Source organism: Rhipicephalus microplus, chromosome 2 (assembly GCF_043290135.1).
Source record: "Rhipicephalus microplus isolate Deutch F79 chromosome 2, USDA_Rmic, whole genome shotgun sequence".
NCBI classification, from domain to species: domain Eukaryota; kingdom Metazoa; phylum Arthropoda; class Arachnida; order Ixodida; family Ixodidae; genus Rhipicephalus; species Rhipicephalus microplus.
In genome coordinates, this window is record NC_134701.1 from 291,977,538 (window position 1) to 291,993,449 (window position 15,912).

A 15,912-nucleotide genomic window follows, 5' to 3' on the forward strand; every position below is an offset into this window, starting at 1 on the left:
CAGAACGAAGCCTCAGATAGACTGCAAGTTTACAAAACATTCTTAGCGGTCCCAGTTCTTTGTTTCAGTCGTTACCTGCACTGTGAATAATTTTCTACGATAGCCACATTACAGGCGCTATTAATTGCGGCAAATTTATTTTACTCTGCCCCTGGACAGTTTCCGGAGAAACTACGAGGAAGCAATTACGTTTAAGCCGAACATTTCAGCAGTCCGCGTTTATAACTCTCAGCTACACTGTCTATGCATGCGAAGTAAATGTTATGGTGCGCCAGAGGCTGCAGTGCCCACTCAACATCTGTGTACAAAATAGGACTGTTGTCCGCGTCTTCTTCGCGGATTCGCTCGGAGGAGCTCACGATCCACACTTCTCTCGCCAGGATCTCGTCTAACCGCTCTCCGTCTTCCCTACCTATTTCTTTTAATCCATCCTATCCCTTTCCTCATGTTGCACCGCTCGGAGGTGTCCTCCTTAAGTGAGACAGTGGTGGGGTCCACTTTCATCTTTATTTCCTCTTATTTAATTGTCACTCGAGCGAACACCTTCGCGTCTCAAAACATCGTCTTTTGTGGAGGCGTTCATAAACTACCTTTTCCTTCGGGTGAAACAATAATGATTGTGCTCAAGCTTTCATGACCTTTGTTCATGACCTTTGTTCATTACCTACTGTGTTCGACCTACTTGAAGTGATAAGAAGTGAAAATAATTATAAACTGTTTATTCACAGGCAAGGAGTTCTAAGTAAGCGCTAGATATAAATTGGTGTGAAAAAGATTTCGATGCATACAGCAGAAGCCTATAACACAGAAAACACTTGCATGTTGGCAGCGTTACGTTGGCATGTTGCGTGTTCCGTCCGCAGGTTCTCAGTCCGGAGATTCTGCCTTGGTATCCGTACCGGGATGATGCAATTAGAATTAACGCGGCCATCAGAAAATACGTCTCCAAAGTCGTCAACTACTATTATGGTAGGTGGCTGTGTTTGCATGTGAATCATTTTAAGTGCACTACTATACGCATAGTGTTCTGGTCATTATGATTCTTCCCAATTTTATTCCTCATTAGCTTCAATTTTTCTGCAGACTATGATTACAACATACATTTGACAGCATGGTTACATTGTATGTGCTGCAATTCATTAAAACTGCGTCGCATTGTAAGTCTCTCACGTACAGTTGCATTTGGTTATGTGATAACACGTGTATATTTTGTAACCTGTGTATATTTTATTGTTTTATTTAGTACTTTTGTGAGTAGAAAGACGGTAATATACCTTTTGCTGCACCAAGCTCATGTTGGCGTCTTGTCGGTGCCAAGTTCAAAAGACCATCGGCCTCGTCAAACCATTTTGTGGCTTTTAGCTCACAGCCTTCAACATCTGTATTTTTTGGAGTCGGTTGATGAATTAAAAATGATTATTATTCTTGTCACGCAGATACGCCAGAGAAACTCAAGAACGACTATGAACTGCAACAGTGGAGAGATGAGCTCGTCAAAGAACGTCATTTGACAGGCGTTGGATTAAAGGCAAGTTCGTTCTATCTATTTCTTCCTTTTAATCTCAAGGTACAGAGTAACTTTCAGAGCAGAAGGGCAATGCACAAAAAGAAAAAGAAAATAAGGAACACGAAGCACATGTCATAAAAATATAGAAATTGATTGAGGCATAAACATACATAAACTCTACTAACAACTTGCATGATCAGCAAAGCAAATGCTGAACACTAATTATATTCTCATTAGATGGTGAAGTCAAAATTCAAAGAAAATCAATTATTGAACAAAACAAAAAGATATAAATAAGTAATCATTCCTAATTATTGTTTTAGGGATCTTCTTAAACTGAATGGAGCTAGTGATGCTTGTTAACAATGTAGGCAGGAAATTTCATTCATTACAAGTTCTTTGGGAGATATGCTTGGGCATAAGTTACTGTATTGCAATGACAGGCTGCAACATGTTGGCGATTACTGCGAAAAAAGTAGGAAAGGAGAAGATCGGATTATTCAGAACCGATTCTTCGTATTATGATCAAGAATTTATGAAGCAGGCATATGAAAGTGACCTTTTTCCGGCTAGCTTGTGGGATGAGGTTTAGAGATGCCGCCGATTGGGTGACAATAGCTCAACAATGGTAGTTTATTTTATTTTTTTACTTACAAATTACCTACATTGCCATTTATGCATTACGGGGAGGCGGAGGGCGAGGCAACAACATAATCAGAACAAAGAAATCCGTAGCAATGATAAACAGGCATACAAAGATTCTCCGTCACATTTATCAGAATGGAAGAATGTATCACAAACTACATTTTGAATACACGGTAGTACATACATAATGCAACAACAATTTGACAGCATAGACAAAATAAATCATTATTTGTTATGTTTATTATGCCACCAGTTAAGCGGTTCCTCTCTCCTATTGTTTTTTTTTTTGAAGAATTGAGTAGAAAAAAGTGATAGATCTCCACTTGAAAGTAGATAGAAAGATAGATCAAGTATAGACCTGACCTGCAAAAACTATAAAGTTGATTGATTTCGCGCGTTGCCTGTTTGAATTTCCTGCTAATAAAGTAAAACATCCTACTAGCTTTTGCTATGGCCATGTCGATTTTTTCGTTCCATGTAAACGATTTAGTAAAATGAACACCGAGGTACTTATAATCGCAGTGTATGTTGATAGGTACGCCATAGATGATAAGATAATGACGTGATTTGTGCATGTTTCTTGAGAAGCTCACGCTGCAACACATTTTAATATTGCAATTCATTTTCCATTTTTCCACACCAGTCCGATATGTCATCTAGATCGGTTTGTACAATGCGAGTTTGATTCAGTCGTGATTTCTCTGTATATGACACGGTCGTCAGCAAAAAAAATTTAAAGGTGACTATGTCGTTTAAATAGATTAGGAAGAGCCAAGGTCCTGAAGCTATACCTTGAGAAATACTCGAAGTTGCTGTATGGACGTAGATTTGACATTATTGCGGATGACGGGCTTGGTTTTGCTATTCAAGTAATTTTGTATCCGCGGAAAGTTGAAAACGAGTGTAACGTTTGCTGTCTTCCACTTTTGAGGAATACGACCAGTTTCGAGGGATAGTTCGTAGGTGTTTCCTAAATATGTAGACGTGATGTCATGACACTCTTTCACAACTACTGGGGACAGTCCATCAAGTCCAATGGCTTTTGTTTCATCTAAGTGGCGTGACAATGAATCGACGCCACTAAAATCAATTTTAATGGCTGGCATTATATTGCTCTGAGCGGTATTGCTTAGAAGCGATGCCTGCTTGGTAGTTTAATGCAAAAAAAACTGATCTTTTTTCGGTTTAGATATTTCCAGAATGACTAGGGGCCTTCTTCTAGGTCATCGCTCAACTCAACAAAGAAAGAATATTTCGCAGTTAGCCCAAATGAAACGAGTTGCACGACTCCGAACGGATTTCAGCATCTGTGATAATGTTACCTCACCAGAGTCCCAAATTGATGAAGCGTATTCAATTCGATGACACGTATTCCAACAAAGTATTGCATACCTTGCCGAAAGTCATCTTCGACAAAGGAAAAACGAACTAAAATCTGTTGTGTGCGTCATGATATGCTATAGTGACGCACAGCGCAGGAAAATTTAAGTGATGCACAGTACAATTAATTTTAGCGCGCAGAGTCCGCTATTGAAAGGCGCAAATGTTTTGAGGATGCTCTCACGGCGCTCAGCATAAATGGTCACCCCTGACGAGGAATGCACGAAATTGTGCTCGGGACGAGCAGAATGCCCTTACTGAACACACTTATTTACTTTCATTTTCACACAGCGAGCCATATTTCCCGTATATAAAAGTATAAGTGACATGTACAAAACTGCAGAAATTTGGATATGGACCACGACCAAGTGTGCGAACACTGTATTGTGGTTTAGCTGCATTACTTGGAGGCTATTGCTCGCTTGGCAAGATGCTATACTATGCGGTGGCCATTAAAGAGGCCTTGACTCGGTCACCTACAAAAATCTAGTTTTCAGTAAAAAATAGAAGAAATAAAGAAATTAAACTGTATTTGTACATATACGAATAGTAAAATAATATTTTACTGCCAAGAAGACCCCAGATATAGACCCCGCCCACCACCAGCGACCGCCATTTTGTCTTGGCGTATGTGACGTCATGCACTGCATGGAATGGAATTGTCGTCTTCTACCTAAATTTAAGCCACTGCAAGTTATTCAGTTTTAGTGTCGAGCTGCAGGAAACTGAAAGAGCTTCATTGTACGCACAGCAGACCACGAAACCAAATATTTGGCCAAACGGCAGACGCTCGCAAAGCAAGCGCCTTGTTACGTCATGGCTCACGAGTGCGCCAGTGTTGTCATACTCTCGGGTCACTCGCGTGTTTAGAAAAACATTTAATTATATGTCAGCTGATAATTACTTAGAACATAAATTAAATTTCAAAGTCATTGAAATAGAATGTAAATATAAGTTATGAATTAAATGCTTTCATGCGCCGCCTCCGACGTAGTGAGCACATGAAGGCTTCCTATACACCTTTTCACAGGAAGGAAAAAAAACACCGCCATGATGGGCTGTGCGCGGGAGTACAAGTGCTAAGGGCGCAGCGTTGTCAGTGCATTTTAGAGGGGACGCGCCAATTTGCACAGCCCAAGGAGGGCTATCGCGGCGCCCAGAAAGGCGTTTATGAAAAGGTGAATATATTAACTTATATTAAAGCCCCATGCATGTCGTTTAATTCCTTAGCGCACGCGGACCACCGATTTGAAAACTGTTTTGTCTCCGTCACCAAAGCTTGAGCCCGCGTGCTCTTAGCCACTCCTCCGCCGTGGGGCGCTGATTTCTTTCAATTTGAGGAGGGTGGTTTGAAGGGACTCTAAGTTGGTGACAATTAGTGACGCTTGCATTATTAAATGATACGTTGGGGCATTGACGATTCAATTACGGCATTACCTGACACAAGCCTACAAACTACAGTAAAATAGTCAAAGCAAAGTTTCACTGCTTGGGGCTTTGCGTTAACGTCAGCTCCGTTGACTCTGTCCTTGCTTGGGCCCGATGGCAGGTGGAGGACGTGCGGTGGTTTGGCCAATAAAACGACAGACAAACTTACAAACAACACGTATTTTTCATGCGTTCTTGCAATTCTATCCCTAAAGAGTAAGATTGGCTATAGTAAAATAAATGTTTAAGATATAGCTTGTATATTTTTCCAGTGTCTTAAGAACTCACGACACGTGATATTTGTAAACGCAAAGTCTGCACGTCCAAATGATGTACATGCGCAAGAGTATCTTTCCGAACACGATCATTTTCTCGGGCGCAGGGCGTGCCAGGCGACGAGCACGGGCGTTTCACAGACGTGGAGCAAGTGATCGACACCGTGACTGCCATCATACAGCAGTGCAGCGTGGGACACGCGGCGGCGAACTTCCAGCAGTACGAGGAGTACGCCTTCCCACCCAACTACCCGGCGTTTCTCTACAATGGACCGCCTACAGACAAGGTGAACGGGGCTGCAGTCTCTCAACAATTGGGAACAGTAAATTCCAAGTGCAAAAACAGACGCGGACCGAAATTACGCATTTCTTTCTCCTCGATCATCTGTTTGTGCGCTTATAATTTACTGATCGTGTCATACTAAAACGCCCAAACCACCACAACAATTGTGAAGCCCACCAACTATAGATTGTGCATTCTGCATAGGCACCAAAAATGTTCTATACCAACAGGCCGTGCAGCTATTTTTCAATTCAATTCTATTCATAACGCTTCTATATTTTTGCATACAACGTAACATGTATACTTATTTGTATTACACTTGGAGGTCCCTTTGTTACGAGAGCTAACGTGGCGACCACCTGCAGCACATATTAAAGCCCGATTCACACGTACGCTACCCGAGCGCGCTCCTGAGGCCACGTATACGCAGACGTCGTAGGCACGCCTAAATGCTCTGCGTACTCCAGTGTCAGCGGCGATCTGATTGCAGCCTTCAGACGGCGCGCGTCGAGCCGCGCTTGCAGCCCTGCAGATATGAAATGACGCCGTGGCTACACTTCGACATCGACCTAGCCAGCGTGTAGGAACCAATTTAAATCACTTTCCCTTTTCGTGCATATTTTACATCCATACATACAGGACCCTCACAGCCATATGTATTCATTTACGAGCTCTATTCATACATATTTCACCACAATACATGACTGCATGAGACCGCTTAGCTCTCGAGAGATGCGATGTGGGCTTGTTGGTAACGTGCCGGCGGTGCTCTACGCGTTGTGCCCGTAGCCGCGATGTGCAGTGCGCTCGTGTATATGTTTGCCTGGTCATGCTAAGTGGTGCTGTATATGGCTGTGTCCGGCACCACCTCGGCTTAGAAAAAGTGGTCAAGCTCATGTAAATAAAATCACTTCGAAACTCCTAAACAGCTCAGTACGTGGCGCCACCCGCCTATTCCTGCCTGCTTTGAGTAAGGCGTGCACCGGAGCCCGCCTGCGTGCTTAATTTGTGGGTGGACATCGCCATTCTTCGCGAGTCGCACCCGGGGTACGCACAATGACGTGCTCCTGCATGCTCGGGCACCGCACGTGTGGTTCGGGCTTAACCCCGCAGGGGCGTCTGCGCAAGCAGGAATTTGATGAGCGGTGCCATTACGGACTTGAGCCAACGAGAGGAAGATAGAGATTAGACCCATGTGACCTTGATTAGCCATGTGGCCTTGCTTGAGACATCAAGAACATTGCCCTGCTTTGGTGGTAATCATCTTCTTGTCTGCCAAACTCCCCTCGTTTTTGCAGACTTCGTGATCGTACATCACCATAAATCGAGTGATTAAAACGCTGACCTGTGAAGATGACAGCTCTTGTTCCCGTAGGAGGCTTTCCGCTTCTTTTACGATGGCATCCAATGGAGAGCAGAGGCACCTGCGTCGTCGAAATAGCAGTTTCATGGTTCAGTCGGCAGCCAGGAACTCTTCACCGATGGTTCAGGGGACACCGCGCGACACCTTGGATTGTTAAGGTTGGCATCGTTTCGAAGATCCCGTGGTGTTTCTGCACCATGAGGTAGACTTGGAGGTCCATCGGCTACTAGGATGTCATGCAGGAACGAGAGACGGCATGTCCGAAACGAACGTTCTTTTCAATTAACAATAAAAAGTCAAAGCATAACCATGGAGTGAAATGATGATGAGGGGGGCGAAGCTTCAGACGGTTTTATCAGTAAACCTTGAATCGTCCATCCGTCCGTCCGTCTGTCTGTTTGGTGAACACTTCAAGTACCACCATCATCCATCTTTTCATTATATATTTATTATATACAAATACTACCACATTCAGCAGACATTCCAAGGACTAAACGAGACGGGGCTACCTACTACTACTACTACTACTACTACTACTACTACTACTACTACTACTTACATCGATGACGCGCGACCCACGGCTAAAAGAGCTTCGCCCCGAAAGACGAACTGATGGCTTCATGTCTGCGAGCGAGCGGCAGCTCATGAGGAGCACTCGCGATAATGATGAACGGCGTGTGCTAAGTAGGTGAAAACGAAGTTTCAACAGTTACAATCAGTTACTACAGAATATGGCCGTTCTAGTGGCGCAGTGGAAGGTCGAAATTGCGAGCGAGACGGTGATGACGCTAGCGTTTACGTCAGCATCGCAGAGCGTGAAGACGCGTTCATTGGTCTATGTTTACTGAGAGACCGAATTGCGTCGCTGTTTTATCACCGTGTGACAGCTTCGGAGCACGGCTACATGGTGCCGCCTGCGTCGCTGGAATGACCAAACAGACTGCTACGAATGGCACCAGCGAACGAGATCACTCGCGAACAGCACGTCATCGTGCTTTTCAATGTTTCACCGATCACATTCAAGCTCCAACGACAAATACGCGTTGAAAAGCGCCATCGCGCGATGCTAAGCGTCCGCGTCCTTTTGGGACGCCCGATCACGTGTCGAAGCTGAACGCAAACATAAACGTTGAGTCTACACGCCACGCACAGACGTGTTGAAACGCTTTCGTGTGGCTAGCGCTTAGATGCACCTGCTACATTACAGTAATATTTCTTTAACACAAAAATGTGAAGTACGTTTGCCGAGCTGGAAGCTCCACATATACCAAAATTGGTGTCGCGTGACGTGAATAGATGACGAACGTAAATGACACGTGCAAACATGATAATCGTTACACCGAAATCATTTGCGGCATAATTTACGTCGGCCTCGAAACATTTTACTGCTTTTTAAATGATATAAGAACCTTCCACATACGCGTTTCGCACATAATCGATTCCCACTGTGCGTGAGATCGGCCAATTTTTTCAGTCAGTGTCTTGCCTGAAGCGCATCAAAACACGAAGACCTACCAAATACCTCGTAATGTAGTCATGTGAATGAATCATTTAGAAGGTGCTGTGTTTTTCTGTGATAGAGTTGGACTTATTAAATGCGTGTAGAAACTTTCACAATAGATTTATGTGGAGTTTGTGCATTATTATCAGTGTGGTGTGTTTTATAAAATAAAGTTCGCAAATGATGGTATGAACTTGATATTCTTGCCAATCTGCAGAGGGCGTGGACGCAAGAAGATATCGTTTCCATTCTACCATCTCGACACGTCACGCTCGACAGCATGATCATCACGAAGCTTCTGAGCAGCAAGGGCACAAACTCGCTGGGCGACTTCGAGATTCAATACATGTACGAGCCCTTCGCTGTCAAGGCAGCCGACGAGTAAGAAGCTTTTCAGCATTGATTCCAGTGCACTACGTGTGTGTTAGATCTGTCATTTATCAGTGTATCATTTAGAAATTGTTGCAAAAAGTATTCACAACCGTTACTGCCTAATGAATAACCATCTGCATTGCATTATAATGTATAGCAAGCTGCTCCTCCCTAATGACTAGTTGCCTCAGTCACTGCAGTAATCCCACACGTTTCCTATACTGGATCCACATTGAGTCCATACGTGTTCCACATAGTCGCCGTATGTTTCCGTAATAATTACATGCAATTTTTGGAATGGTGTACTGAACATTTCGGTAAAGAATTATAGTTCTTGTGAACAGGAATAATAATTACATAAAGTTATTGGTTACAGAATATTCAGCGTTAATAATTCAATTTTTCAGCATGCACACTTATGAACCGGTCTACCGTTTCGATACTTATCTCATAATTTAGGATGCATAGCTCTGGCACCGAACTTCATTGAGCGTTAGCATGAATTTGCATTCCAGCATGAGTGGAGCCTTTCATCAAGTTACAGAAATACGGAGCGCAGCGCTCATCATTTCTCGCTCGTTGTACTTTTGCCGCGCCCAGTTCCATTGACGTTGCAGTGATTATGGAACAGTAATTTGTGGGAAGTAATTTTGAGACCGCACAGTAATTTTTATAAAAAGTTCTTGTGCCATCGAGGTGTCTTTACTGGCTTAATGACCGGGAAGCAGAAGCGGTATAATATTTTTGTATTGTTTTTCCGTAACTGGAAGAAGATGGCAAATGCCGACGGGCCTAGTTGCTTTCTCCTCCTTCACGTTCGTGGTTTCAGGAAAGGGTATGACGCATTCACCTACAGTCTTGACGGAAGTAATATTAGCACAAGTTAATGGATGACGGAACTGCAAGAATGCTACATGTGGCAATGCGTTTTTTCCGAGCATGCCGATGACGGGATTGCCAAGCACATTCCATTTTCTAAAACAGGGGTGGTCGGAGAGCTGGAGGAAAGCAGCCGATCTTGCTGTCGTCTCATCCGAAAGCCCCCATTTCAAAGAAACGCTTGTTTGTTGATTATCGGCTGATGTGGCTGTGCAAACGATATTCTTTTGAGTGCGATAGCGTTAAAGAGCTCTTTTTGCAGAAATTCCGGCGTCGGCGTTGTTGGTTGTGTGCGAAAGGTTATCTTGTTCGTGACCAAAAAATCGAAAGAGATTCAAGTAAAATAAATAATGAAAAGACCTGGTTTCCAGTGAGGATCGAACCCGGTGTATATGCGTGGGAAGCAACTGTTCTACAACACAACCACATGTCTGCTTGGAAGGACGTGAAAATAATTTCTTCTACTTGAAAATGCAGTGCACATGAAAATAATTTCATGCTTGGGAAACACACGTGTCCTGTATACATGATTCATAATAAAACATGAAGTAGTGCAGTAATAATGCGTGGTACAACCTACATTTCCATTGGGCGTCAGAAGATGTGATTATCAGAGTGTCTTCGTAGTTTATAACCAGTCACAAGGCACCCACTTTACGGCACCATGGGCACAGAAAGTTCAGAAAGGTTTCATGCACTAAGTGTTTGAAGTGTGCACTGGACTGGATATCGCTGTCGCGTTCAACTTTTAAAAGCGAGGGTGTCCCAGTGTTGCTTTTTTGTTTCTTGTTTTCTTTTTTTTTTTGCTAAAATCATGAGAATCTTTTTCGGAGTTGCTGAGAAAAATCTGTTTGTTGGAATGCCTTCCCCCGGCCAGCCCTGTTTTAGAAAATGGAATGAGCTTGGCACTCTCGACATCGTTTGGCTCGGGAAAAACGCAGCGCCGCTTGCCGCAATCATACCGCTCCGGCAACCGGTCACTTGTGCCAGTCTTTTTCCGTTGATACCGTACTAGATGCGCTGAGGTAGGCGGTTGCTGCCTCGAAAAAGCCACAGTTAACGCATCATTGGTTCCAGCGACACCCCATGTTCATGAATGTTGCGTCTCTTCAGATCTCCGTATTCTCCTAATTTTTTTCCTTGTTTGTCCACTCCAGCATGGTACATGCACGGTATTACTGAAAGTGTGACAGCATGGTACTGTGATAGCAAGGGCGTGATTCTCTGTTTATCTATCCCCTGGATTATCTACTTCCACCTCCACGTATTTTCTCGAGCTCGGCGAGCAGTGCACGCGCCCCCTGTTTCCGGTCCCGCAACGTCAGTTAAACGTCATGAAGCTTTCGCTACTCTCGACACGAATGAGAGAAACGGAATGCGTCTCACCGTAACCTATTCCATCCTCAAAGGTCCGCTTTTGGACACACATCTCCGATGCTGTGCGTGAACTCTTATAACGTTATTCCTATATATAAAGATAATGCGGCCGCCCGCCGGACCCACCTGGAAGGTTGCTACGCATTCCCTGCGTAGTTATGAAAGATTCGAACACATTTATACGCAAGTCTTCAAGTTTGTGTCATTTTAGTGTAAGGTTTACCCACTTGGTTTCTTTAGACGATAGGAATGTGCTGGTGGATTCGCTGCATCGCTGTGGTAAAGAGCACAACAACAATTTATTAACTGAATGCGCTCCGGCGAAGTGAATATGTGCACTACGTGGATACATCGAGAATATCTCCCCAGTCTAAAACTGCAATTTACTAAAATTTACGGTTGGAAGAATACTTTTAAAGCACTACATATTTATCTCTGACACATTAACCCCCGTATTCATAAACGCTCCTTGGCTTGAATTTGAGTGAAACTGCGACTTGAAACGCGTCTGTGCGTTTGTGCTCCCTTCGCACCGTCTCAAGACAGCGCGTTCGAAACGCGTTTGTGCTGCATTAAAGTTGGTGGCAAGTCAAGTTCAAGTCAAAGAACGTTTCTGAATACGGAGATAAGAGATCACGCTGGTTTTGCATATGTTCTGATATAGCCATGTTTTTCGTGCCAGGTTTCGAGAGGAGTTGAGTTTAATCAGCGAGGACATCAAGAAGCGAAACTGTTGCAAAGACTTTCCCTACCCATATCTCGACCCTGAGATAGTCCCGAATGCCATCAGCATATAAGGGACTCAGGCGATTGACCTTTCTGGTACCCTTCATCAAGCTCAACAAGCACATTCACTGCTTAAATGTTTATTTATATTCAATCACTGATGTACAAAATGCGCTGAAATTTCGCCATATGGAATAAAAAATGCTGCTCAATAAATCAGGTGTCAACTGCCCGCGTTTCACATGGACTTCTTACAAACCCTGAAGGTAAGTAACATTATTAGATATCTTGTGGAGATTTGGGGTGCAGTCTAGCTTTTAATGAATATTATATTCTTGCTTGAAGCGGAACTTAAATGACACTCCTGAGGCAAACAGTTGTTGCATTTGCTATCCATTCAACATAGTGTGAAAGGAAAAACTCCCAAAAAGAGGCAGAGACAACAAAAAGAGCCGTCCATTTTGTGAAGGTGGATTACCAATGACGTCTCAGTGCATCTGACAGCGTTAGCCAAGGGAGCCTGTATTTATGTATATAAGCAGCCGCACGTCATATTTCAAGCTTGGGCAAGTTTGTAATTGTACCGTTCCGTGCGCTATGGGCACGTAAGGTCAACTAACATATCAATCAATCAAGGCACCGCGGGTGATCCAGATTTCCGGAACCCTTCACTAAGGCGTCTCTCATGATCGTATGATTGTTTGGGGTACGTTAAACCCCAGCAGTTATTCTGATATGATTAGCGCATGCTTTTTTATTCGTGACTCACAAGCAGAAAAAAAATATGCACGAGATTAGCGATATAGTGCATCATAGCTGTAAAAAAAGAAGTAAAGCTGGTGGGAGCTGTCGAAACAGCAAATCGCTCTCCTGCCAGTTCCGCTACCGCTCGCGACGGACGGCTCTTTCTTCGAGCGCATGACATGAAGTCATGCCTATCTTCGGAGAGGGCACATAACCGCCCACTCTTGTACCCATAGCCGCTCGCCTCCGACATTCGTTGGCTCACCACTGTTTACACAATCTCAATTAAATGGCGAAATCGCTTTGTGGCATTTCGCACTGAGCATAAATAATTTTTTGTACTTATTGCGAGATAAACCGTTTGCTCAGGCACACCTGCTGAGTCTTGTGCACGAGAATTTGAGAGTGAATCTCAAAAGCAGCAGAATATATACTTTAATAAGCAAGTGTTAAGGCTTAAAGTCCCAGAACCACCATATGTATATGAGAGACGCCGTTGGTAGGCTCCGGAAATTTCGGCCACCTGGGCTCTCTAACGTTCACGTAAGTCGAAGTGCACGGGCCTCAAGCATTTTCGCCTCCATCGAAAATGCGGCGGCCACAGCCGGCATTTCATCCCGCGAGACAAGACATAAGATGAGTGAGTTGGGCTACATATATACGTAATGTGTATTGGCATCAGACGTACATAATTACTGCAAGAAAGACAACTGACAAGCAGAACTACCTGTTTATTGTCCTCACTTTGTCCATTGTCTTTTCCGTGCTAATTAGTTACGTCTGAAGTGCAATCCAATAATGAGTGCACTGCTTTCAGTGTGCAAAGACGCGAATACAAAGTAAACACCCTCGTCAGTTTGGAAACACACGACTGCGCAACGTTGTTCTTACGTCAACGAATCCAAGGTGGAAGGGACCAACGTCGACGGGAGCTGCTAAGTCGTTTTTTCCTCATGTGCAAACGTCGTCCATTCCTGACACTTCCAAGCGAAACAGCAGCCCAGCTTCACCACATGAACCCGTGATAATTGAATGGTATGCGGGGTTTAACGTCCTAAACCCACCGCATGATTATGAGAGACGCCATAGTGAAGGGCTCCGGAAATTTCGACCTCGTGAGGTTCTTTAACGTGCACCGAAATCTGAACAGACGGGCTTACAACATTTCCGCCTCAATCGGAAACGCAGCCGCCGTAGCCGGGATTCAGTTGTGCGATCTGCGGATCAGCAGCTGAGTACGTTAGCCACTAGACCACCGTGGCGGGGCGAGCCCGTGATGCCGTCGAGTTAATAGCGTTCCTGTCGTGTGTACCCCCTCGCCGCAACTGAGGGCGTCCACGATTGTTACTGCGTCAACGAGCAAACTGCGACACGGGCGATAGCGTCCTTCTATGTCGGACAAGGTCCGCGTAGTTGGCCTTTCTTGCTATAGACGCCTTCTTGATGGATGCCGTGGAGGAGGCTCGCAAAGAACGACAGCACGTGTTCACCCGAAAACGACAAAGCCAATGAAAGGCGGATCGCACCATCAGGGCTTAGCGGGAAGAAGAAGAACGACTTCGTCGATAGCTCAACCCAAGACACAGTAGCCAAATGACAACAACATATAAAAAAATGCCGAAGACCTCCCGCCCTCATCGCAGCCGAGAAGCTGCGCTCTATGGGCTCCTGGGTGCTCTTCCCCGGAACTATTTATAAATACTAAATGACAAAGCCTCCAAAAACGGACACAAGAAAGTCAGCACATCGCAAACGTCTTCGAATAGCTGAAGATGCGCACAGTTGCGGAAAACAAAGACCCGAAAACTTGGCTGTGACCGTGAAATATGCGAACGAGCGTAATAATAACATCGACAGATCCCACGTATGTTCCTTGAGAATCTACGTGATGCGAAGCATGCGGAGGAAGGTGACCAAGCTGTATTTTTTTTTTTTGAGCGACACGTCATAAAGTTCCGCTTAATATACGAGGCATGTTTTTTCTAAAAGAGTCAAATGCAGATACCGAAACTAGGCTAAATTTATGTATAACATAAACCACCCCTCAGTATCTTCACTTTATTGAACAGTTATATTCAAAATGGGGCAATTCGTTATTGTAACATGAGCTCAAAAAGGCAGTTTCTAATACAAAATGAGCCAAGTACTCCAACTGTTTCAATAAAAGTGAGCCACATTCATTAAACCAGCACTCTGCCAGCAAACATGATCAAAACAACCAACGTGGTCCCACACAAAATGTTTCATTTGTGTCTTAGTGTCCTTGTTATCGTGTTTACGTTCCACAACTGGGTTTTTTAGCGCGAGTGGAAATTTACCCAAGGACACAATGTTTAGTGACAAAAAATCGATTGTTAAGACAAAGAGGCCGACTTGCCTACTTCTATTTGCATTTTAATAATTCTTCTCGACTTACGCGCAATAGTATCAGCATCGTGTCCTCCATTCACTCCGACATGATATACTTGAAATAAAGTAGGCATGAAATAAAGATACTGGGTGTCTATCTATTCCCTAAAATATAAGAAGTGGTGAGAAATAGCATGGCGTAAGACTAACTGGAACAATTTCCAGGGCCTTCATTAGATCTTAAGAACAAGAAATCACTGATGACAGTCCAGAATAGTGCGCCTTTTACCACGAAGGACCACTCACTCTAGAAGTCTAGTAATCGCCATTACACCCATGCATCGAAGTACTGCACCAGCGGAAGCACTGATTTTTATCGCAAAGTACTGCTATACCGTAAATTGAAACAGTTTTATATTTATTTTACAAGCTAAATCTTGTCCAAATGAAATGTTTTAATCTATATGAGCCAAATACAAACTCCACAATACTGACGATATTTGAGTATGTAGATTTTAGCCGAAATATAGATTTGTGGTATTTAGGGAAGAGGAACATACTGGAAAAAAATTGCTTGAGCAGGCCCAACCAAACCGTCCGCAGAAAAAAGTGCGTTTTTCTTAGTTTCATTTACAGTGCAATAGGCTCTTTTAGAAAAAAAAGCTTCATATGTATGAATATTGTACGCACAGACAGATGTTGAAGAGCTGTTGCTGTTTACATAACCAGTTGTTTGCACTTGCTCAACGATGCCAGCAGGAACATGAGTATTAGCAACACTAGAAGCGATAAGCTGATATGAAGCGTGGTGCTCGCGAGGTTGGTAGCCCTGGACATGTACAATGTTACCTAAACCAACTTTTGCGCCTGGCCCCTAACTACAATTGACGTTAACCCGACGTGACAGCTGTATGATAAGACTACATATATGTAATGTTAAAAAATTAGATAACCAGTACTGCAACCACAATTTACGTTTCACTAACATCAAGGTCTACTTGAAGAGTAGTTCCGAGACATGGCTTGGCCTTGTATTAGAATGCTTGACTGCTCGCAGAATGTTTTGGTTCGATTCCTCCTGGT

At 43.8% G+C, this 15,912-nt stretch overlaps 1 protein-coding gene across 3 annotated transcripts in view; it reads left to right on the plus strand.

Moving 5' to 3' along the window:
- LOC119178021 (allene oxide synthase-lipoxygenase protein) overlaps positions 1-11,952 on the plus strand; it is a 101,359-nt gene extending 89,407 nt beyond the window's left edge. For all 3 annotated transcript variants that reach the window (XM_037429193.2, XM_075882257.1, XM_075882256.1), the window contains exons 13-17: positions 864-969; positions 1,437-1,528; positions 5,343-5,522; positions 8,600-8,763; positions 11,693-11,952. In XM_037429193.2, the coding sequence (XP_037285090.2) occupies positions 864-969; positions 1,437-1,528; positions 5,343-5,522; positions 8,600-8,763; positions 11,693-11,807 (657 nt within the window). In that variant the 3' untranslated portion in view covers positions 11,808-11,952. The remainder of the gene's footprint in view (positions 1-863; positions 970-1,436; positions 1,529-5,342; positions 5,523-8,599; positions 8,764-11,692) is intronic.
- The last annotated feature ends 3,960 nt before the right edge of the window (positions 11,953-15,912 follow it).